The sequence below is a fragment of the Thunnus thynnus genome, chromosome 3 (genome assembly GCF_963924715.1).
Source record: "Thunnus thynnus chromosome 3, fThuThy2.1, whole genome shotgun sequence".
In the NCBI taxonomy this organism is placed as follows: Eukaryota; Metazoa; Chordata; class Actinopteri; order Scombriformes; family Scombridae; genus Thunnus; species Thunnus thynnus.
In genome coordinates this window covers 36,782,618-36,805,586 of record NC_089519.1, presented here as the reverse complement: position 1 = coordinate 36,805,586, position 22,969 = coordinate 36,782,618, and the positions used below count along the sequence as shown (strand labels likewise).

The window sequence follows — 22,969 nt, the reverse complement described above, 5'->3', positions numbered from 1 at the left end:
GGTGTGTTTTATATCTGTGGTTAGTTTTGAATAAACAGAAGAGGAAGAAAGGACTTTTTCAAGCCCGGAGTTTGAGTTTACTGCTCACCACCAGCACTGCAACTAATGATTTTCTCAATTAAACATTTAGTCTAAAAAAAAAATGTCCAAAATGCCCTTCACATTTCCTCAAAGCACAAGTTGACACATTAAGATTGATTGTCGTACTTGTTTACATGAACATGAGATATGAGACGCTCAGTTTCCAACATTTTTTTCTACTTTCGGCCTGAGCCGAAGTCGGCTGGTGACAGATTTCTTTATATGATCATCTGCTCAGCGCAAAGCGCACCAGTTCACTGCTCTGCTCCGCTAACATTACTGCATATTTCCATTGTTTTGGGGGTAGACACGCCAAGCCATGACTCCATTACACAGCAGGGAAAAGTAAAAATGAGTTGTTTGCCTGTTGGAGGTGTGCTAGTTGTCTGCAGCTCTTCATCAAACATCATCATCACTGTGGCTGTTTCTACTTGTATCATTCCTCCCTGATCCAAATATCTCCACGTTGTTGTGTCGACTGGTTTTTAGCACCGCTAACAAAGCTCCGCTAATTCAGTGAGGAACACATTTCATTTCCTGTAAATTCTTCACAATAAAGGTCTCCTGTTATTTAGTCATTTAAAAGCTTCTAATATCTTTAATATCTATCTACTGCTTATAATAATCCAAGCAGTAAAGCAGGAAATGTTGGGTTTGCATCGGCGGTAACTTAACACGACTCTCCCCTCGGTAGGCTTTTAGAAGGCAGGCCAATCAGAACAGAGTGGGCTCACCAGGAGGGGGACCTTAAAGAGACAGGAGCTAAAACTGCCTGTTAGAGACAGAGGCTGAACTGAGGGACTGCATTAAGGGCCAGTATAAGATAAATAAGGAGTTTTTTGAACTGTGAGTCATGCAAAGCTACTCTAGTGGAATGAAAATATAGAGATTGAAATGAGCCGAATAGGTCCTCTTTGATCGTTTTGAGTCATTTTGTTAAAAAAAATGTTAAAATGGAACAAAAAAAGAAGTCCCACTCATTGGCCACCCCCCCCTCCACATTTGTCCGCCCTTGTTTGTGGCCTAACTGGACTGGAGTGGAAACCAGAGTGAAAAGCAACACAATTGAACCTGAGAATAAAAGCAGCAGTTTGAGGTCTTGTGATTGTACAGATGTACCACAGCGTTGACCTCAGCTATGGATTTGTTTCTCTCCTCGCTGTGAGGCATTTACACGCCGCTGCTGAAACATGACATTCAGACTTGTCAGTAAAATCCATAATTATGAGGAAAGACGCCGCCGACGCACCACTGATGCCTTCCTACACAAAACCCCGTTAAACATCACCCATCCCACCTAGTTTAGACGCCATGGCAACAGACGATGTAGTCACTGCAGATGTTTGAACTGCTCGTCTTTACAGCTGCAACACGGTGAAGTTTGATGTTACAGATTCAGTGACCTTAAATCAGCTGAAAAAAATACATCATTTGGTTCAAAGCTACCAATGAAAATCTGTTTTGATGAAACTATTCTCAATAAAGCACAGCACTTTCAGACAGGAAGAGGAAAAGGATTGTTGTATTTGAAATGTAGATAAATTAATTGATTGTGTCAATTGAAGAGTTTAATTTCTTTCTGTGACTGTGAGTAACTATGAACACACCTCTGTTTACATTTTAACCAATTTTCTAAAGGTATATTACACTGCAGGTAACCATAGCAACAGTATTGATGCTTCAGGCTCCATTAGACTTGTTCTGTCATGTCCACATTGGAAAAGAGATTAATTAGATGAATTTCCTTCCAGGCTAACAGTGTTTTGAGTTCATTTCAGGATCTTTTATATTTATTGATTTATTGATTGATTTCTATTTATAAATCTGAAAGTCACTATTTCACCAGCTGCTTAAAGGACAGCTTCTCGATTTTTTTTAAGTGTCTTAAAACAACAGTCAGGAGCCCAAATGAACATTGAAACATGTTGTTCTTGATGTAATCATTCCTCCTGTTCATACTGACCATTAGAAGATAGAAATCATATCTGCATGAGATAAAATAAAATGATCCTTTGGTTGTTGTCAACCGTCTTTCACCTCTTTCCGTGTTTGCTGAAGTAAAGTGTAAAAGGTAAAAGTTGAAAATGTGTTTTTGAAATAATTGTTGATTTAACATCAACGTTGACCAGAAGACATTTGTTGGACTCAGTTCAAGATAAAAAGAAAAAGAAGTTAATAGTCACATGAAAAACTGGCTGCACAGTTCAGTGTTTGTCTGTCCAAAACTTTTAGTCTCTTGTGACAAAAGTGAATCTAAAATCAGGATTTTTTGATCACGTTGTGAAAAACCTCAAACTTTCAACACACATAATTAAGCACACATGTCTTACTCCTCCCACCTGTCAGGTACAGTTTCATCTTTGCTCCATGATATTTCACAATAATCCTGTAAATCAGAAGGAGGAAACAAACTCAGTCAGAGCTGCAGTAAGAGGAGGAGCAACACTGGAAAGATAAGAGAGCTGCAACGTCACTCTGCAGAAATGAAACTGAAAGTTTGTCAGAGCGACAGCAGAGCTGCAGTAGAGTCTCTCCACTTCTGTCCAAATAAAAATTAAACTGAGTTCATCAAGTCTTTCTCAACAACACAGCAGAGTCTCTGCCAAACACTGGTGAGTACAACTGATCATATTTAATGTTTCAACAACCAGCTTTAACACAGCAGACAGGAAGTTCCACTCTTTTCATTTCATACTGACACTTGTGAAATTAGTGACAATATAACTAAAGATGTTTTTACACAGATTCAGTGAAACAACTTTAATTGTTTTTTAAACAGTCTCTCTGTGTCAGTTCTCAGGACTTTTGTAACTTGTAACTGAATCTCTGTGGTTTGGAGTTCAGCTTCACTCCAACCTTCCTGGTCTTATTACTATTTACTGATCACTTCCTACAGACACACTGCATTCTATTTCCTGTAGCTGTTTCACATTAAAAGCTTTCTACCAACAAGCAGCAGCTTTTATTGTGAAGCAGCTGGAGGTAATAAAAGGTGTTTGTCACCAAGTTAGCAGAGCTTTGTTAGCAGTGCTATTCTTCAATAACAGTTGGTCTACACAACAAGATATGGACATATTCTGTGTTATGTTGTCAGTGGTTCATTTTAAAGATTGTATGGAAGAATAGTACAAGCAGAAACAGCCACAATGAGCTGTTAGATAAAGAGCTGCAGATGACAGTCTCTTACTGTGTTTGTGTAAACCAGCTCACATAAAACACATCATCAAAGTAAACAAGAACTTTAAACTCACCATGCAGCCTTGTGGATAACTGTTTGAGCTGCCAGCACGACTTCAATGATCACGGTTGCTCACGACTCCGTTCACGTGTTCCCATCCCGATCAATAACAGCAATATAATTCAATATTACTTCACCTAATATCACATGTTATACTTAATACAACAGTAATTATCTTTATTTGTTTTTGAACAAATAATTGAAATTGAATTTTAAACAAATTGTTTCTTTTGTTTTTCACACTCAGTGTGTAGATATGTCTGCTGCCAGCTGTCTGCTATCTGAAGATCAGTTTCTGTGCTCCATCTGTCTGGATGTGTTCACTGATCCAGTCAGCACACCATGTGGACACAACTTCTGCAAAAACTGCATCACTGAACACTGGAACAGTAATGTCCAGTACCTGTGTCCCATGTGTAAAGAGGTTTTCTACACAAGACCTAAGTTGAAGGTGAATACTTTCATCTCTGAGATGGTTTCTCAGTTCAGACAGGAAGCTCAACAGAAAGCCAGCAGCAGCAGCTCAGAGCAACAAGCTGCCAAACCAGGAGAAGTTCCCTGTGACGTCTGTACTGGAACCAAACTGAAGGCCCTGAAGTCCTGTCTGGTGTGTCTGACCTCCTACTGTGAGACTCACCTGGAGCCTCATCTGACAGTTTCAGGCCTGAAAAGACATCAGCTGATGGACCCTGTGGAGAACCTGGAAGACAGGATGTGTATGAAGCACAATAAACCTCTGGAGTTGTTCTGTAAGACCGACCAGACATGTGTCTGCATGCTCTGCCCTATTTTAGACCACAAGACACATGAGTTTGTTCCTCTGGAAGAAGAATATGAAGGAAAGAAGGCAGAGCTGGGGAAGACAGAGGCTGAAATTCAGCAGATGATCCAGAAGAGACGACTGAAGATTCAAGAGATCAAACACTCGGTTGACCTCAGTGAGGAAGATGCAGACAGAGAGAAAGCAGAAGGTGTTCAGGTCTTCACCGCTCTGAAGGAGTCTGTTGAGAGAAGCCTGAATGAGCTCATTGAGACGATTGAAGAGAAGCAAAGAACGACAGAGAAACAGGCTGAAGACTTCATCAAAGAGCTGGAACAGGAAATCTCTGAGCTGAAGAAGAGAAGCTCTGAGGTGAAGCAGCTCTCACGCTCTGAAGACCACCTCCACCTCCTCCAAAACTTCCCGTCCCTGAAAGCTGCTCCACCCACCAAAGACTGGACAGAGGTCAGCGTCCGTCCACCATCATATGAGGGGACTGTGGTGAGAGCTGTGACTCAGCTGGAGGAGACGCTCAGTAAAGAGATGAAGAAGCTGTTTGAGGCTGAGCTGAAGAGGGTCCAGCAGTATGCAGTGGATGTGACTCTTGATCCTGATACAGCACATCCTGCACTCATCCTGTCGGATGATGGAAAACAAGTAAATAATGGTGATGTGGAGAAGAATCTCCCAGACAACCCAGAGAGATTTTCTCCTTGTGTTAGTGTTTTAGGAAAGCAGAGTTTCTCTTCAGGCAGATTTTACTTTGAGGTTCAGGTTCAAGGGAAGACTAAATGGGATTTAGGAGTGGCCAGAGAGTCCATCAACAGGAAGGGAAAAATCACACTCAGCCCTGAGGATGGTTACTGGACTATATGGTTGAGAAATGGAAATGAGTACAGTGCTTGTAATAGCCCTTCAGTCTGTCTCTCTCTGAAGTCTCAGCCTCAGAAGGTGGGGGTGTTTGTGGATTATGAGGAGGGTCTGGTCTCCTTTTATGACGTAGATGCTGCAGCTCTTATCTACTCCTTTACTGGCTGCTCCTTGAGAACTGAGAAACTCTACCCATTCTTCAGTCCCTGTAATAATGATGGTGGTAAAAACTCCGCCCCTCTGATCATCTGTCCTGTCAATCAAACTGAGTAGAGTAATCACCTGTTTTATGTCATAAATGTGTCTTTGTTTTTGAAGAGAGTAAATATACAAACACATTCTTGTTTATTTTGAGAAAAAACACAAACTAGGATTTCTATCTAAAATAAAATCTCTATTTAAACATCTGATCAAATCCACAGAACTTTAGTTTCATTTCTAGTCAAAAACACAAAGTTTCCAAAAAAACAAAACTTTCAGTTTGAAGTGAAACCACAGAAAACAAAGTGTGAATATTTCACAGTGTCATAAAGCTTCATTGTAGAGTTCAGCTGAGACCATGACTCCACAGAATATGTGTCAATATTTTACAGGCTGTAATAAGTGCTGAAACACTTAATGACAGAACAACAGAAATGAATTGATTGATTGATGATCATTTAAATTATTTGTCAGACAAACATTCTCAGGCTCCATCTTTTTAAATGTGAGGTTTTGCTGCTACTCTCTGCTCTATATGATGGTAACTTGAATATTTTTGGGTTTTGGACTGTTGGTCAGACAAAACATTCAAAGACATCTTGAACTCTTAGAAACTGTGATGAATATTTTCACTATTTTCTGACATTTTATAGAGTAGATAATGATTCAAAAACAAGTTAAAACAAGGTTGATTGTTAATGAAAATAATCATTAGTTGCAGCTCTACAGTTGATTAATAGATTATGTGTATAATGTGTATAAAGGATTTTCTTTTCTTGTCTGAGGTTTGTTTAGTTTCTGTCCACTTTGGCCAATTTGTTTGTTTGAATATTGAATAGATTGATTATGATTTAAAGAAATCTGTAAATATGTGATTGTAAAAACCTGTAAACTAAACTATGTCTGTAGTTTTAATGTAAAGCTTTAAAAACATGGCCTGAGTAAGCAGTGACTTGTTGAACACCAAACACAAAAAATAAAAGCTGGTTTACAGAGAAGCTGTGTTTGTGTTTCTGTTACAGTTCATTAACAATCACAAATGTTTTTCTGCTTTCTTTACCAAACACTTATTAGTCTACATATGCAGCTTTGTATCATCATGTTTCAATATTTTCTCTCTGCACTGATTATTGTTTTTTACTTAATTGACCTACAATCTATTGAGAGGTAATCATTCCTCCTGTTCATACTGACCATTAGAAGATCCCTTCATAATGACCTTACAATGGAAGTGATGGGGGACAAAATCCACAGTCCTCCTTCTGTGCAAAAATGTATTTAAAAGTTTATCTGAAGCTAATATGAAGCTTCAGCGTCCAAATGAGTCAAATCAAGTAGATATCTTTCAACGTTGCAGTCTTTTTAGTGCCAAAGTCCCTCTTTTTGTTATTATACTTCTACCGCAGCTCAATTGGACCAGGTCTCCCTTGTAAGACAGATTATGTATATCAAGAATTTTTCTGGCTAAAATAATTTCTAAAACCCACTCATTTTGGCATACAGCCTTCATCTGGACTTTTTGATGATCGTGTGCAGAAACTGCATTGATGAACTACTTTTCTTTTTTAAAAATGTAAAACAGACTATTTGAAACGTGAAGACGATCATATACATCATATACAGCTCCTTTCCTGATGACTGGAAATGTGCCGTTGTCACGCCTATTTTTAAATCTGGAGACCGCCTTGAAGCCAGTAACCACAGACCAATAAGTATACTGTCAGTACTCTCAAAGGTTGATGAGAAAGTTGACATTGAACAACTGACAACATTTCTTAATACAAGCAATTTTGGTCTACATTGTATGCAGTTTGGCTTTAGAGCAAATCAGTCCAATGAAACTGCTACCTTGCACTTAATAGAGCAAATTAAATCAAGACTTGACAAAGGAGGAGTAGTTGGTGCTGTATTTTTAGATCTGCATAAAGCATTTGACAAAGTCAATCATGATGTTTTAATTTCAAAACTCTCTAAATTTAACTTATCTTCTAGAGCACTGGCATGGATGTCTTCATATTTATCCAATAGGAGACAATGTGTTAAAGTTGGTGACACACTGTCCAGTAACATGAAGTGCACAATGGGTGTTCCACAAGGGTCAGTGTTAGGTCCCCTATTATTTAGCCTATATATTAATGATCTCCCTCAACAGAGTCATGATGTAGAACTACAAATGTTTGCAGATGACACCGTTGTGTACACACATGCAAAAACAGCTGAGTTAGCTGCTGCTTAGCTAACAATTGCATCAGAAAGGATCACACATTGGCTTGATCAATCATGTGTGAGTCTTAATGTAAACAAGACAAACGGTATGTTTTTCACTAAAACTATGGTAAAACCTCCTAACGCTGATATTTTCATCAAAGGTGAAAAAATTGACATAGTTACTGATTTTAAATATCTTGGTGTGACACTGGATCCAAATGCAAACTTTAAAAAAACCAGTTAAAACCATAAAGTACAACTTATTTTAGACATATTAGAAACTGTCTCTCTTTGAATGCAGCCAAGATATTTATGCAGCTATGATTCTTTCCCATATGTCTTACTGCATCACATGTTAGGGGCAAGCTGGATAAACAGCCATAAGACCTCTTGAGTCCTTATATAAACAATATGGTTAATACATTTTTAAAAAACACTTATTTTGGCACATAGCCTTCATCTGGACTTTTTGATGATCAGGTGCAGAAACTGCACTGATGAGCTACTTTAGATGATCATATCTATTTGATCATTTCTTATGTGAAAACAAGAGCCATGCTAGCAGCTCTGTGAGGCTACACTGAAGCATAGTGGTGCTTTGAGCTAAGGGCTAACGTCAGCATGTGAACATGCTCACAATGATAATACTAGCATGTTGATGTTTAGCAAGTATAATTTTTACAAGGTATTTAGTCATAAACCAAAGTAAAGGACGGATTAAAATTTTGATGATGACGCTACATGAAAAGTCAGGAAATCAAAGTTATTCAAGGTCATCATCTGGGGACCAAATGTCACAGAAATGCATCTAATAGATGTCTAGATGTTTCAATAAAAAAACAGAAATGACACTAGAGGAGAAGTCAGAGCATCACCACAGTCAGTAGGATTCATTCTCGGGGGAACATGAATATCTGTACAAGTTTTCATGATAATCCAATAGTTGTTGAGATTTTTCAGTTTGGACCAAAGCTGCTCACATGGTGAAAAATGTTTGATAATTGACTCAAATATGAGACATCAGATTGTCCTTAAACACATCAACAGCTGTCCAAAATCAGCTATTGGTAATGTAATCAATCACTATTGATTTTGAACAATCATTAAGGCAGAAATCCTTTAGAGACAAAACAGTTCTGCACCAACAGAATCAGGAAATAGATGCAGAATGTTTGTGTTTTAACAGGAATCATGTTCAGCTTCGGTTCTGTGTGATGAAGCGTTTCCTGTCACTCCGACAGTTTTCAAACATCGTCGTCTCATTTTCAGAATGACGTTTACTGTCATCATCTCAGTGAAATGCAGATGCAGTGGCCTCGAGTGTGGAGCGACCCACTTATCATGTGTGTTTGACATGGATGAAGGGCCGGGTGTCCTACTTCCTCCTCAGAGTGTGTGTGTGTGTGTGTGTGTGTGTGTGTGTGTGAGCAGCAGCCTGCATCGTCCACTCTGCTCAAATCAAAACAATGAATCACAGATTGATTTATTTCCAAACTGGTTCGATCATTTCTGCAATATCAGAGAGACAACACAACAGACCACATTCTGATTCAAGTAGATTCAAGAAGTAAAATATTTTTTCTTTATCATGACGAACATAATTTCTCCAACAGTCAGTACTTTAAATCAGTATTTCTTATTACTGTATTACATTTTATTACAGTATATTAGCTGGTTTATGGACAGAAGAAGCTGGAACAAGACTAAAGTGCAACACTCACCATTGTGTTGTCATTACGTGTTGATTGATGCCTGTAATACAAACTACACACAGAGACAGAAGTACTGCAGCTATAATTGGGATGTAAAAGTTTTCAGTGATTTGACTCATATCACTGGTGGGAAACAGACAGAAGTGAATCCTGATGTGTGCAGATGAAAGTCCTTTAACGTGTTTTACATGTTATGTGGTTGTGGTGTCGCTAACGTGTCTATAGTCATGCTAACAGCTCCGTAACGTACAGTGGTGGGCTAAATGCTAACTTTAGCATTGGCACTATGCTCACAGTAGCAATGCTAACATGCAGATGAATTAAAATTTTTACTAGTGTTGTAGCATGCTAACATTTGCTAATTAGCACTAAACACAAAGTACAGCTGTGGCTGATGGGAATGTCTGTAGTTTTGCAGGTATTTGATCATGAATCAGTGTTGGACAAATTAAAATGTCGACCTGATGATGGCGCTAGATGAATGGTCAGAGGATCATTAAAGTATTGATTGACAGGTAGCATATCGTTAGCTTGTGTTAGCTCATGAGCAGATCGGTTTTAAACGAGGCAGCATTGTTTTGGTTTTACCTTTTTTTTCTGTTTGTTTATTTGTTGTTTTTTTACTGTTATGAGAGCAAAGCGATTAACTAAAAGCAGCAGAACATATTTTTCACAGAGCAGCAGACTGGCTGGTTATTCCTTGCAGGAATGATTTAATTGAGTGTTAGTAGAAAAAAGTAACTTAATATTGTTTATTGCACCTTGAATACTTTGCAGTATTTTGCATAAAAGAGTGAAAGAACAGGAGGCAACGTGTGCAGTGATGCAGCTTTCATGCTGGCTCCAAGAGTTTGTGTGTGTTTGTGTGTACAGTCGCTGTAAAAACCAGGTCAGGTGTTATATTTAATATGAGACCTCATAGCAAACATATGTGAGGGTTAGAGGGGAATAAAGGTGGGGGGGGGGGGGGTTAGGGTATGATGTCAGCGCTGATGGCATCGATCCAGCAGGGTAACAGCTGATTCCCTGCAGCTCCCAAACACACTGTAAACAATAGCGCAAACCAACAGTCATGGTTCAAGGATTCAAAAAGCTTTATTAGTCACATGCACAGAGATACAAAGTCATACGTGCAGAGGAGTGAAGAGGATCCTCAGTTACTGTGCAGGAATATCCAAGGGATCAACAAATAATCAATCAATCATCAGTAAATACACCAATCTGCTAAAAACTACTGTGTATACATACAAATCTTACCAGTCCCAGAATCTACCAGTGTTTATAGTTAAATAACCTGGTGTGCAGGTAAAAGTGTCCGTGTGTGTGGAAGTTTTTGTTGAAGTGAAGTGTGTGTGTGTTGAGGATCCAGTTGGCCTGAGGATAGAAACTCCTCTTCAGTCATGTGACTGCGGAGGCGTCTGCCAGACCTCAGCAGTCCAAACCCTCCATTGTTGGGTTGTGAAGTGTCTCTTGTGATATTTTGGGCTCTCAGTCTCACCCTGCTGCTGCTGTAGGTGTCCTGCAGCGTGGGAAGAGCTTGAACCGTCCTTTAAGAGCACAAAACGACAACATTTAAGCACATTTATATGATATGAATATATCTCTCAGCTTGATGACCTTCAACGACCTTCGTCTGATCAAACAACAACCTTCAGACGCTGCTTGAAAGACTTTTTTTAGTAAGTTTTCCCTGTTGTGTTCATCTTTTTCTACCCACATTATGTGACCTCAACCCCTGGGGTCGGTCACATGTTGTCTGTTCCCACGCCGCCGAGCCGCCACCTCGTGTCCAACCAGGTACGACGTCTGAGAGGAGACGTTAAGACGGATCAGACGCAGAGTCGCACAACGTTAGTCGGTCACAAGTCTCCCAACAGTCCCATCAGCGTTTAGACACTCAGACAGCTTGTCCTCATTTCCCAGGAGGCTTTGGGACCCTCGTCCTCTTGAATAGGAACACCACGCCGCCACAACCTGATGACCTCCTGACTGCCGGGATGTGGAGCGACGGTTATAGTAAACTTTTAGAATCTCCTGTCAGTCTCTGGGTCGAGTCCTGATTCAGTGAAAGTTTTGTCAGTGTAAGTCTTTATTTTTAAATACAGAAATATAATAAAACTACATGTTGAGTGATGACGTATGAGTGATTTTAGAGAACATGTGGAATTCACCAATTTTCTTTTTTTGACTTTTCTTAACAGAAAAAAACACGAATTTGCCCAGAAATCATAATGTCTTAATCTGAATGAATATGGAGTTTAAATATGATGAAATGAAATAAAATTAAAAATTAAAAAAAAAATGATTCAAAATGAATACTCTGTTCAGCATATCATCATCATCATCATCATCATCATCATCATGGCTGCCAGTTCAGTCAGTGGATTTGTTTTTAGAGGCGACTCGTCATTGTTTCAAACTGGTTCCCATTAAACTCCAGGAGACATTTTCATTGAGTGCTTTTTCTTTTTAAATGTATTTACTTTAACCATCCTTCATGCTTACAAGAGTCCCTAGATCCATTTAGATCCATTTAGATCTATTTAGATCTATTTAGATCCATTTAAACCATTCAGATCATCAGACTATAATTTCAATAGAAATTGGAAGACGTGCTTTTAGATTTAAATCTCCATCAGACTGGAATCATTTACTCACTCAGATCAGTTTCTGACTTCAAGACTTCTTTGCTTGTTTACATCATATGTTTTTGTTTTTGACTGTATTTACCTTCATTTATTGTTTCTCTCTTAATTATCTTTTTACTGTTTTAATTTGTAGCTGGACAATTTTATTTAGTTTTTCAGTGATTAATATCTTGTCAGTCTTGGGCAGATGAAGCTTGTAAAAGAAAAAAAAAAATGTTCATGTTGTTTTCTGCTATGGATCAGTGTGTGTGTGTGTGTGTGTGTGTGTGTGTGTGTGTGTGTGTGTGTGTGTTTGAGAGTTATTTCAGCCTTCATGGTCCTTCGCAGCACTTCCCCCCCTCAGAGAAACCACACATCACTTTCCTAAATCCACACGCCGCCTCCCAGTTGGATCCTCGGTGGGACCGAGTTTAACGAAAACAGAATTAGACTCGATGAAAGTTTAATGATCTCTGCGGGGGAATTAGACGGTCGCAGAGCAGATGAAGAGGAGAACGCACAGAGGATCATCAAGACTAATAATTACAAAGATCACAACAGCTGAATGTGCTGAATGTTGAAGCACGGAGCCTCACAGATAAACGACTGTCAGGTGTTTTCAGACTTCATCGTGTTTAATGGAGATTAGATGCTTTTATCGACCCCCCCGAGAGACTCCGTTAATCTCATCCACACCGTCTGTTGGTTTGTGTGTTGCTGTTTTTATCCACACACACGTTAAAGTAAATCAGTGGTTAATAGTTTTGGGGGCAGAGCAGGTCGTCCACTAATCTGAAGGTCGATGGTTCGACTGAACCAGAACCCTGCGTGGTCGCCTGCTGCTGTCGTTGTGTGTGTGTGTGTGAGCAGCAGAAACATTGTAAAGCGCTTTGAATAAAAGCTGTTATATAGTGTAAATGCATCCATTTAATAGAAAACACAGCAGAGAGTAAAGTTCAAATCATCAGTCATCATCCAGTGTTTCCTGTGTTCCCTCCAGGCTCAGATCGCCTTCCTGCAGGGGGAGAGACGAGGTCAGGAGAACCTGAAGAAGGACCTGGTGAGGCGGATCAAGATGCTGGAGTACGCCCTCAAACAGGAGAGGTTAGTACAGCAGACCTGTGAGGACAATCCCTGTAGTAGAACTCAACCTTCACCTGAAGCAAATAATAACAAAAGTCTTTCCAAAAACAAGATGTCTTCACTTTAGAAATGTTCTCTTGCTCCCTCACTTTCAAAATAAAATGTCCTCACTTTAGAAATGTTCTCTTGCTCCCTCACTTTCAAAATAAAATGTCCTCACTTGAGAAATGTTCTCTAGCTCCCTCACTTTCAAAATAATAGTCCTCACTTGAGAAATGTTCTCTTGCTCCCTCACTTTCAAAATAAAATGTCCTCACTTTAGAAATGTTCTCTTGCTCCCTCACTTTCAAAATAAAATGTCCTCACTTTAGAAATGTTCTCTTGCTCCCTCACTTTCAAAATAAAATGTCCTCACTTTAGAAATGTTCTCTTGCTCCCTCAGTTTCGAAATAAAATGTCGTCACTTTAGAAATGTTCTCTTGCTCCCTCACTTTCAAAATAAAATGTCCTCACTTGAGAAATGTTCTCTTGCTCCCTCATTTTCAAAATAAAATGTCCTCACTTTAGAAATGTTCTCTTGCTCCCTCACTTTCAAAATAAAATGTCCTCACTTTAGAAATGTTCTCTTGCTCCCTCACTTTCAAAATAAAATGTCCTCACTTTAGAAATGTTCTCTTGTTCCCTCACTTTCAAAATAAAATGTCCTCACTTTAGAAATGTTCTCTTGCTCCCTCACTTTCAAAATAAAATGTCCTCACTTGAGAAATGTTCTCTTGCTCCCTCACTTTCAAAATAAAATGTCCTCACTAGAAATGTTCTCCTACTCCCTCATTTTCAAAATAAAATGTCCTCACTTTAGAAATGTTCTCTTGCTCCCTCACTTTCAAAATAAAATGTCCTCACTTGAGAAATGTTCTCTTGCTCCCTTACTTTCAAAATAAAATGTCCTCACTTTAGAAATGTTCTCTTGCTCCCTCACTTTCAAAATAAAATGTCCTCACTTTAGAAATGTTCTCTTGCTCCCTCACTTTCAAAATAAAATGTCCTCACTTTAGAAATGTTCTCTTGCTCCCTCACTTTCAAAATAAAATGTCCTCACTTTGGAAATGTTCTCTTCCTCCCTCACTTTCAAAATAAAATGTCCTCACTTTAGAAATGTTCTCTTGCTCCCTCACTTTCAAAATAAAATGTCCTCACTTTAGAAATGTTCTCTTGCTCCCTCATTTTCAAAATAAAATGTCCTCACTTTAGAAATGTTCTCTTGCTCCCTCACTTTCAAAATAAAATGTCCTCACTTGAGAAATGTTCTCTTGCTCCCTCACTTTCAAAATAAAATGTCCTCACTAGAAATGTTCTCCTACTCCCTCATTTTCAAAATAAAATGTCCTCACTTTAGAAATGTTCTCTTGCTCCCTCACTTTCAAAATAAAATGTCCTCACTTGAGAAATGTTCTCTTGCTCCCTTACTTTCAAAATAAAATGTCCTCACTTTAGAAATGTTCTCTTGCTCCCTCACTTTCAAAATAAAATGTCCTCACTTTAGAAATGTTCTCTTGCTCCCTCACTTTCAAAATAAAATGTCCTCACTTTAGAAATGTTCTCTTGCTCCCTCACTTTCAAAATAAAATGTCCTCACTTGAGAAATGTTCTCTTGCTCCCTTACTTTCAAAATAAAATGTCCTCACTTTAGAAATGTTCTCTTGCTCCCTCACTTTCAAAATAAAATGTCCTCACTTTGGAAATGTTCTCTTCCTCCCTCACTTTCAAAATAAAATGTCCTCACTTTAGAAATGTTCTCTTGCTCCCTCACTTTCAAAATAAAATGTCCTCACTTTAGAAATGTTCTCTTGCTCCCTCATTTTCAAAATAAAATGTCCTCACTTTAGAAATGTTCTCTTGCTCCCTCACTTTCAAAATAAAATGTCCTCACTTGAGAAATGTTCTCTTGCTCCCTCACTTTCAAAATAAAATGTCCTCACTAGAAATGTTCTCCTGCTCCCTCATTTTCAAAATAAAATGTCCTCACTTTAGAAATGTTCTCTTGCTCCCTCACTTTCAAAATAAAATGTCCTCACTTGAGAAATGTTCTCTTGCTCCCTCACTTTCAAAATAAAATGTCCTCACTTGAGAAAAATCTCTTCACATCAGAAACATGTCGTCTCATTACCAAAAATCTCATCACGCTCACAATGTTTTCACTTTTTAGAGTTTTATTTTTCTCTCCTAAAAAATGTCCTGACAATGTGAAGCTGCTTATTTTTAAACTGTGTTGTTTTATTTCCAGACACATAAAATACATAAATGAAAACATTATTTCTATAGATGAGGTCATGAAGTGGCATCAGGAATGAAAGGTTAGTAAGATGATGAAAAAAAAAAAAAAAGGACCTAAAAGTAGAACAACTTTCATCAATATGAAAATGATTTATTGGTTAAATGTTCAGCAGATGTACAAAGTGAGAAATGTGACATGTTGATATTATTATGATTCTCTGCTTTAATAATCAAAGTGACTCTGATTGATAAATCCGATCAGTTTATCCTGATTATTAGTCATGAATCATTTAATCTGGTGACGGATTTCACACAGTTTTTGTCGTCTGAGTGTTTGATTGGCAGGTCTGGAGGGAGGTTATTGATACTTTATAGATACATTAGTCCATTAGTTACAAATCACTGCAACATTGTTTAAGCCACTTTTGATCAGTTTCCGTCATTGCTGTTATAAATGAACTTGCAGAGACTTGAAACTTGCTGCAGATAAATATAATAATCCTTCACATTCAGCGTTTACTCAGCTGTATATCAGATACTTTATCAATAAATGTTGACTGTGTCTCTGCTGCAGGTTTCAAGTCTCATGTTGAGCTGAAATTAAATGAAACTGGTGGCTGTTTGTTGTGTTTTTATAGATAATAATCAGCAGTAATGTGACATCTTTAAGCTATTTAATAATCACCAGGTTAAACACATGTACGTCGACATAAAGATAGATAATATTTATTCCAAAAAGACATAATTCAACAAGAATGATTTAACTAAACTAATAAGACCTTATCAGACATTGTGATAACCATGTTATACGTGTGTGTGTGTGTGTGTGTGTGTGTGTGTGTGTGTTTGTGTGTGTGTGTGTGTGTGTGTGTTCATCCTCAGGGCCAAATATCATAAACTGAAATATGGGACAGAACTGAACCAAGGGGAGATTAAACCTCCTAGTTATGATTCAGGTAAGACGTTTCTCTCCTGCTGAACGTTTTCATTTATTACATACAGTATAATAATATGTTGCTTTGAATAATTATTTATTATAGTGCAGCATTTTGTTCACAGATAGTCACTTTCACCAGTTAAAATGAATATCAGCTGATAAACAGCAGGTGGCGCTGATCCTCCAGTCGCTGCCGTTAAACCGTCGCAGAAGAAGAAGAGGAAACAACGAGACGACGTCATTAAAAAGAGCGACAGTCGAAGCTCAGACGATGGAAAACATGATGGAAATATGACGTTTCTGTTAGTTTCATGTATTGATGTGAGGAAGGTTACAGCCTCCTCATCATCGCTCCGCACACATCTGATGTTTTCAGCTCTTCAGTGACGTTCGAGTCACATGATTCATTTATTCACTCAGTCTGTTTACGTTTCCTCGTCAGCCCAGCAGTAAAACTTGTCTCAGTTCTTTGAGAGCAAAATGAGAATATTCATTAAAACAGATGGAAAAACACTGATCAGCTGCTCCTTCATGTTCATCACCTGATCGCGATGCCTCCCTGTGGATCCCATCTGGGATCCCAGGAGGAGCTGTAGCCGGGGAGAAGGACCTCTGGACTACATCGCTTTGGGAAAATAATGAATGGATGAACAGAAACATGTTAGTAATTCATTCTCTCTCTCTCTCTCTCTCTCTGTGTGTTTCAGATGAGGGGAATGACAGTGAGGCTCCCAGTCCTCCCAACAGCAGCCATCAGCTCAGCTGGAAACAAGGACGCCAGCTGCTCAGACAGTGAGTTTACACACATGAACACACACACACACACACACACACAGCCTAATTCAGGTTTTCACAGTGTCATGGGACAGCAGTATGTGTGTGTTTAAGTGTCTCAGAACAAAAAAGCAGAAAGCAGCAGAGTCAATCTTCTTAAAGGAGATTAACACTTTTAATGGGAATCAAACACTAATCCACTGTGACCAGTTGGAGCCGGTGTGTGTTTCCTTTCCTGTCTGCATGTGTGTGTGTGTGTGTGTGTGAAAACCTAATTTCCAACATATTGTTTATATATGTATAAACATAATTAGCATCAGTGTTTTTTCATGTTTCCAGCTGTTCGTTCCTGCTGATGTTTTCTAAATCATCAGTTCTGTGATCAATCGCTGTTTCACTTCATCACTCTGATAATCGACCTGCAGACGTGATCCATCACATTGATTCATGTTCTCACACAGATGATGCAACTTTAATGTATTTATTTATTTTTTGTCAGAGTTTCAAATCATTCCTGGCAGCGTTGTACCAGACTCATAGTCGCTACGTCAGACCGATGCGTCGACTCAGAAGGAAAAGTAACATATTCTCTGTATTTACCTCGTTACATATATGTGGTTCTTATGGGCCGACATACTAAACATTATCAGGCATATAAAATTGCCCCCCACCCCTCTGATATCATCAGGACAATGATATAGTTTGATGCGGTATGTCGGTTTTCCAGCTGCCACTGGTGTGGGGGTTGAATGCAGCTCATTTTTGTAGGATACAGCAGAAAGGCCTATATACACACAGTACATTATATACAAACTTTGTATGAAGTTTGGTGTTATTATCATTTATTTTACAATAATTATAGGTCTTATATTTATTATTCAGTAGTGGGGATGACCTATGAGGGGAAGGGAACAAACAGAGTGAGGGTGACAGTTTAGTGATAAAGTGCTGTAGAAAAATACCATCAAAACTAAAATTTGTAGCTCTGTACTGCAGTTTTTCCTTTATTAGGGCCCGAGCACCTAGCGGTTCACTCACACTCTCCATTCAAATATATGAGTATTTTTCTGTGTCCAGCTGCAGTTACTTATTGTCTCTACACACCTGACAGTACACATGTCAATCAAACTTTGACCAGGTCATGTGGGTCAAAAGTCTTTACTTTTCTAAAAATAGACTTGATGAAAATTAGGAAATTAATTTGTTTTACACACAAACTCATCAAGAGTTTCCAATTTACTAATTGAAATTCAAGTGAATGGGCCCAAAACTTGCATCATGTCTCATCCTGCAGAAAATTCTCACACTGTTGAGATTTGATGTTTTGCCATGACAGAGGAAGTTGCTATGACTTTATTGTAAATGCTCCAGTCTGCACCAAACTTTACATGTTTGATAAGAGTCTCGGTCTGAACACGTCTACATGACAATATTCCATCAGTGATGCAAACTGGATGAATAGCGCCCCCTATGTAATTTCAGCTAAGCAGCCCCAACAGCAGGCAAAATAGTGGACAAAGGAAGTGATGTTTATCTCCTTCTTGCACTGTCTGAAAACAGCCTGTGCCTGAGACATCTACATGCCCGTCACAGAAGCCCTTCGACTGCGCCGCGGTCGGACGTGCGCAGAGGTGCGAGGGCCCGTTCAATGCTGCTTGCAGCTTTAATTATTATTGGTTTCTTTCTTCAGTACAGCCTCGTATGAGAAATATTATTCATGTCTCCACCCGGTTACTGCAGTTACAGTAAAATCAAGCGCACCTGCAGAGCAGCCGCCCTGCACTAAACTGATATAAGAGCTACATGTTTTACCTGTATGTATGTTTTAAATGTGAAAACATCAGATTTCCACACAGTCAGAGGAATAAAAAGTGCTTCCTGGTCGTTAGTTCAGTTATAAAATCCAAGCGCAGCCTGGAGCATCTCTCTCCTGATTGGCTGCTGTCAGCTGAAGAGTCAAACACACCGGACAGTAGAGGAGAAGACCTACAGACGCTGTCATGCATCTCTTTAAACAGAAGTTTAGCTGACTTTGCTGTATTTAACTGAGAGCTCTGTTTCCAGCTTGTTAAATGTGAATATTTTCTGGTTTCTTTAGTCTTGATGACAGTAAACTGAATATCTTGTGTTGTGGGTAAAACAAGACAGTTTAGGGTTTATAGAACAAGCAACTAATCTATTGATCAAGAAAATAATCAACAGATTAATTGATAATGAAAATAAGTTTCAGCCCTGAACACACTAATAATTAGGAAAAGGCTGATGGCAGGTGAACAGCTGATACTAAAATAAATAAACATCTTCCAACTTCATTGACAAGAGGCTGAAATATTGATCTGTTTTTCTTCTCTGGAAATCGTTTTGTGTAAGAAGACAACGACATCCACCAGTGTGCTGCTTTTTATACATAATGTTGGGGTCCTGATGTATTACACATCACTCGTTACTTTTTTAAAGAGTAATACATTACTTTACTTAATTACTCCCTGTGAAAGGTAATTAATCACACTACTCGTTACATTACTTTTGCATTACTCCGCAACAACGTCTGAGATGCGTTGTGGTGTAATTGCCAGTTACCAATATAACATTAAACCTTACATACGCCCACATATCAGAGCAAATCCTTATCTTAATAAGGATAGTTAACGTTACCTGTTGAGAATCAAGCTTTGGCTGCTTGTTTGGTGTCCGGGAGTCTTTGTGTCAGCATGTTGCCTTTGCAGGTGCTGCTGTGTGATGATGTGTTCACAGCACAGTTTACCGTCACATTCTTGTCCTTTCACGTAAAAAATTTGAAGTAGTGTGCATCCCTCCACCACCGCGCTGTAGACCGCTCTGCCATCTCTGTCTTTTCTCCAACACACGTGTGTTCGTGTGTTCGTAACTCAAGCCAAAGTGAGAGGTCAGGCGATTGTTCTGCAAGCGAGCATGAAAGGCACCTTTGATTATTTTTTAATGCAGATAATTGAAGAACTCGTGTAACGCAAGTAACGACAGAATGTTTTGATCAGTAACTCCACTGTTATCACTGAATGTAGGAACAGTAATGCGTTACATTACTGCGTTACAGACGAATGTAGTGTGATTACAGTAACGTGTTACACCCAACACTGTACATAACAAATACACTGATGAGCAGATCTTGTCTTTTTGTAAGAAAAATGTTTACATCTGTGTGTTTGTGAGACTTTCTGTGTTTTCTGTCTCATGTTGTCCATTACTGCTTTTAGAGCTGCAGCGATTAATCGATTAATCGATTACTTGCCCTCTTATTAGATTAATCGCCAACTATGTTGATAATCGATTTTTTAAAGTAAAAAAAGTCAAAATTCTCTGATTTCAGCCTCTTAAATGTGAATATTTTCTGGCTTCTATGACAGTAAACTGAATGTCTTTGTGGACAAAACAAGACATTCAAGGACATTTTATGGACCAAACAACTAATCAATTGATCAAGAAAATAACTGACAGATTAATCGATAATGAAAATAACGGTTAGTTGCGACTCTAGTAACTGTGTGTGTGAGGACATTTGTGTGTCTGCTCACATATTATTTATTTTCTGAATGTGTGTGTGTGTGTGTTTGACAGCGAGTGTGTCTGTGTGCTGACAGTGAATGGAGGATTGTGTGGAGCCGTCGAGGCCTCCTGCGATCGGAGAGGCTGGTACAGAGGGAGGGAGGCCGACCTTCCTCCCTCTGTCTCTCTCTCTCTCTCTCTCTCTCTATGAACAAACACACTAGATGCTTTCACATTAAACTTCGGTCCACTGAGGATAAAACCATTTGATAAAACGCTGCTCGCCAGTCTGAGCGCTTCTCTGCTTCTCCGGTTTCCCCCCGAAGCGAGGAGGTAAAGTACAGATAAACTTCTTCTGATACGAGGTAGGTTAAAGGGAAATTCTGCACATTTAAAAAGAACTTTATCTCTCTCCGTTACGATGGAGCATTTGTGAGTTTGCATCATGTTGAACCAAAGCTCAAAATCAGCCAGAAAAGACTTAAAATCAGCAGCTAAATAACGGAGCTTTGACTTTTTTTGCAGCCACAAAAATGTTAATCTGATTTGTTTTGAGTTAATTTAAGTGCTGAGTTCAAACCTCATTTGTGTGCTAGAAATCATACAAGTCAACAAAAATCAAGAAAACTCAACAAATCTGCAGCTGATCTATCGTCTGCTGAGCAGAAGCGGATTCTTTCCTCCAGTTTTAGCTTCATGTTCATGTTCACAAACATGGGTGGCGTTGCTCTTTAAGGAAGCTGCTTCGTGGATGTAATTGTGTTGTTGTGGAGCTCGGCGGTACAGCAAGGCACCGCTGCAACAACAGAATGAAGATATCAGGCCTCCGAGTGTTTGTGGGTTTATTGACTGAATGTTTGGATTGTGTTGAGTGTTCAGATGAAGTTTTAAAGTATCTTATTATCTCTCGTTAAGTTCTTTGTCACTTCCTGTGTGGAGATTTTCCAGCAGGAATCAAACCAACATCTACATTCTGTGTTAATGAGGAAGAAATTATTCAGGCAGAAAAAAAGCAGGATTTATTCCTTCAGAAGCTTTTTTCTTTCTTCTGGATTGAAATAAACAAACATGTACAAGTTTATTGTGTCATTATCACATATAGACCAAGTGTAGATTATTGATTTATTTAAGTTGTTTTTTGTAGTCAACTTTATTGCTTTTTCCTGTATAGTTTGATAAAGATATAAGACAAATAACACAGAAGGAACTGAACGGACTCAGAGAACAAAGACTCTGACAGTTATTTTCTCCATTAATTGATTACTTGTTTGGTCCATAAAATGTCAGAAAACGGTGAAAAATATCAATCTGTGTTTCCAAAATTCCAAGATGCAACTTAAACTGTCTTGTTTTAGTCACAGAGGATTAAAGAAACCAGAAAATATTCACATTTGAGAAGCTAGAATCACTCAAAACAATTAATTGATTATCAAAATAGTTGGTGATTAATTTAATAGTTGGCAACTAATTGATAAATCGACTAATTGCGGCTCTAATTTTAGGCTAGCTTGACATTTTTATAGATATTTTAAACAAAATAAAAGTTTTTATAATTTTTACATTCTTCGGGGTTTGACGTCCTTTGTTAATACATTAAGAGAAGCAGAATCTCTGCTTAATTTAATATGTTCTATGTTTATTTTTGGAGAGCTGCTGCTGCAGTACAAATACTACATGAATATAAAATAAATGAGCAGCAAATTTTCCTAAACACCCACGATGGTAAAAACATATTATTCAAATATCAGCATCATTTCAGTCATTGTGCCAAAGTGACATTTATGTGACTTTGTAACTTTACCAGTAAATTTGCATTTATGAATATGAAACTCAGGTAATAAAATGTTTAAAGAATGAAATATACAGCTGAGAACTCACATTTTTGTTATCTTTCAGGATGCCACTGATAGTATATTTTCAAAATAAAACAAAGTGTTTGATTAAAGTACAAAAGTTAATGTATTAGTCCGAATAGAAGACGGTGTTTTATTCTGAAAATTGCATTTTAAAAAGTGGGGTCATCTTATTCTGTGGACAAGACAAAATTAACGCGTTCACAACATCAGAGATCGTTTTCTGAAAGGAGAGAGCATCACTGTGACACCCGCCCCCACAGAGAGCGATGCATTATGGGTTGTTTGACTGGCGAGTTTCTTCCAGTCTGCTTATAGTGAGTCAGTCAGCACTCAAAGTGTTTGATTAGCTCAGTTTAACTTCCACAATCATCTGAATCATCTGTCAAACAGCCAAGAAATGCTGTGAGAGATGAGAAAACAGACAAAACTACTCTAATTGAAGGATTTCACTTTTATAAGAAATCTCTTCTAATAATAGACTAATAACAGTGATCAGGTTTTCAGTCTCTGGAGAGTAGTTCTGTGTAAGAATTTGTACTGAGAAACTTACAATGTAGTACAAAGTCCAGAGGTTGTGATATGTAGCACAACAAGCTAGCAAAGCTGTAAACAGAACCACATTCCCGCACATGCTCAGTTGTGTCTGCCTTACACAGAACTACTCTCTGGAGACTGAAAATCACTGTTATTAGTCTTTGGAGCCGTTTCTAAACAAACTAACATGACCAAACTCTCCATGATGAAGGAACGTGACACCCAGTGCAGCGGTGTGACTCACTGGCGTGTTTTTAATGGTTTCTGGACAACAACGGAGGAATAAGATAGA

The 22,969-nt window shown here is 38.5% G+C and overlaps 2 protein-coding genes across 3 annotated transcripts in view; both read left to right on the top strand.

Moving 5' to 3' along the window:
• Window positions 1-22,969, top strand: part of strn (striatin, calmodulin binding protein) — a 67,748-nt gene that overhangs the window by 22,546 nt on the left and 22,233 nt on the right. For both annotated transcript variants that reach the window (XM_067585680.1, XM_067585681.1), the window contains exons 2-4: window positions 12,698-12,801; window positions 15,937-16,010; window positions 16,699-16,783. In XM_067585680.1, coding sequence (XP_067441781.1) covers window positions 12,698-12,801; window positions 15,937-16,010; window positions 16,699-16,783 — 263 coding nt within the window. The remainder of the gene's footprint in view (window positions 1-12,697; window positions 12,802-15,936; window positions 16,011-16,698; window positions 16,784-22,969) is intronic.
• On the top strand, window positions 3,152-6,148 carry LOC137180351 (E3 ubiquitin-protein ligase TRIM21-like). Its single transcript, XM_067585679.1, has one exon. It carries the CDS (start codon window positions 3,576-3,578, stop codon window positions 5,220-5,222), a length of 1,647 nt encoding a protein of 548 aa, XP_067441780.1. The 5' UTR covers window positions 3,152-3,575; the 3' UTR covers window positions 5,223-6,148.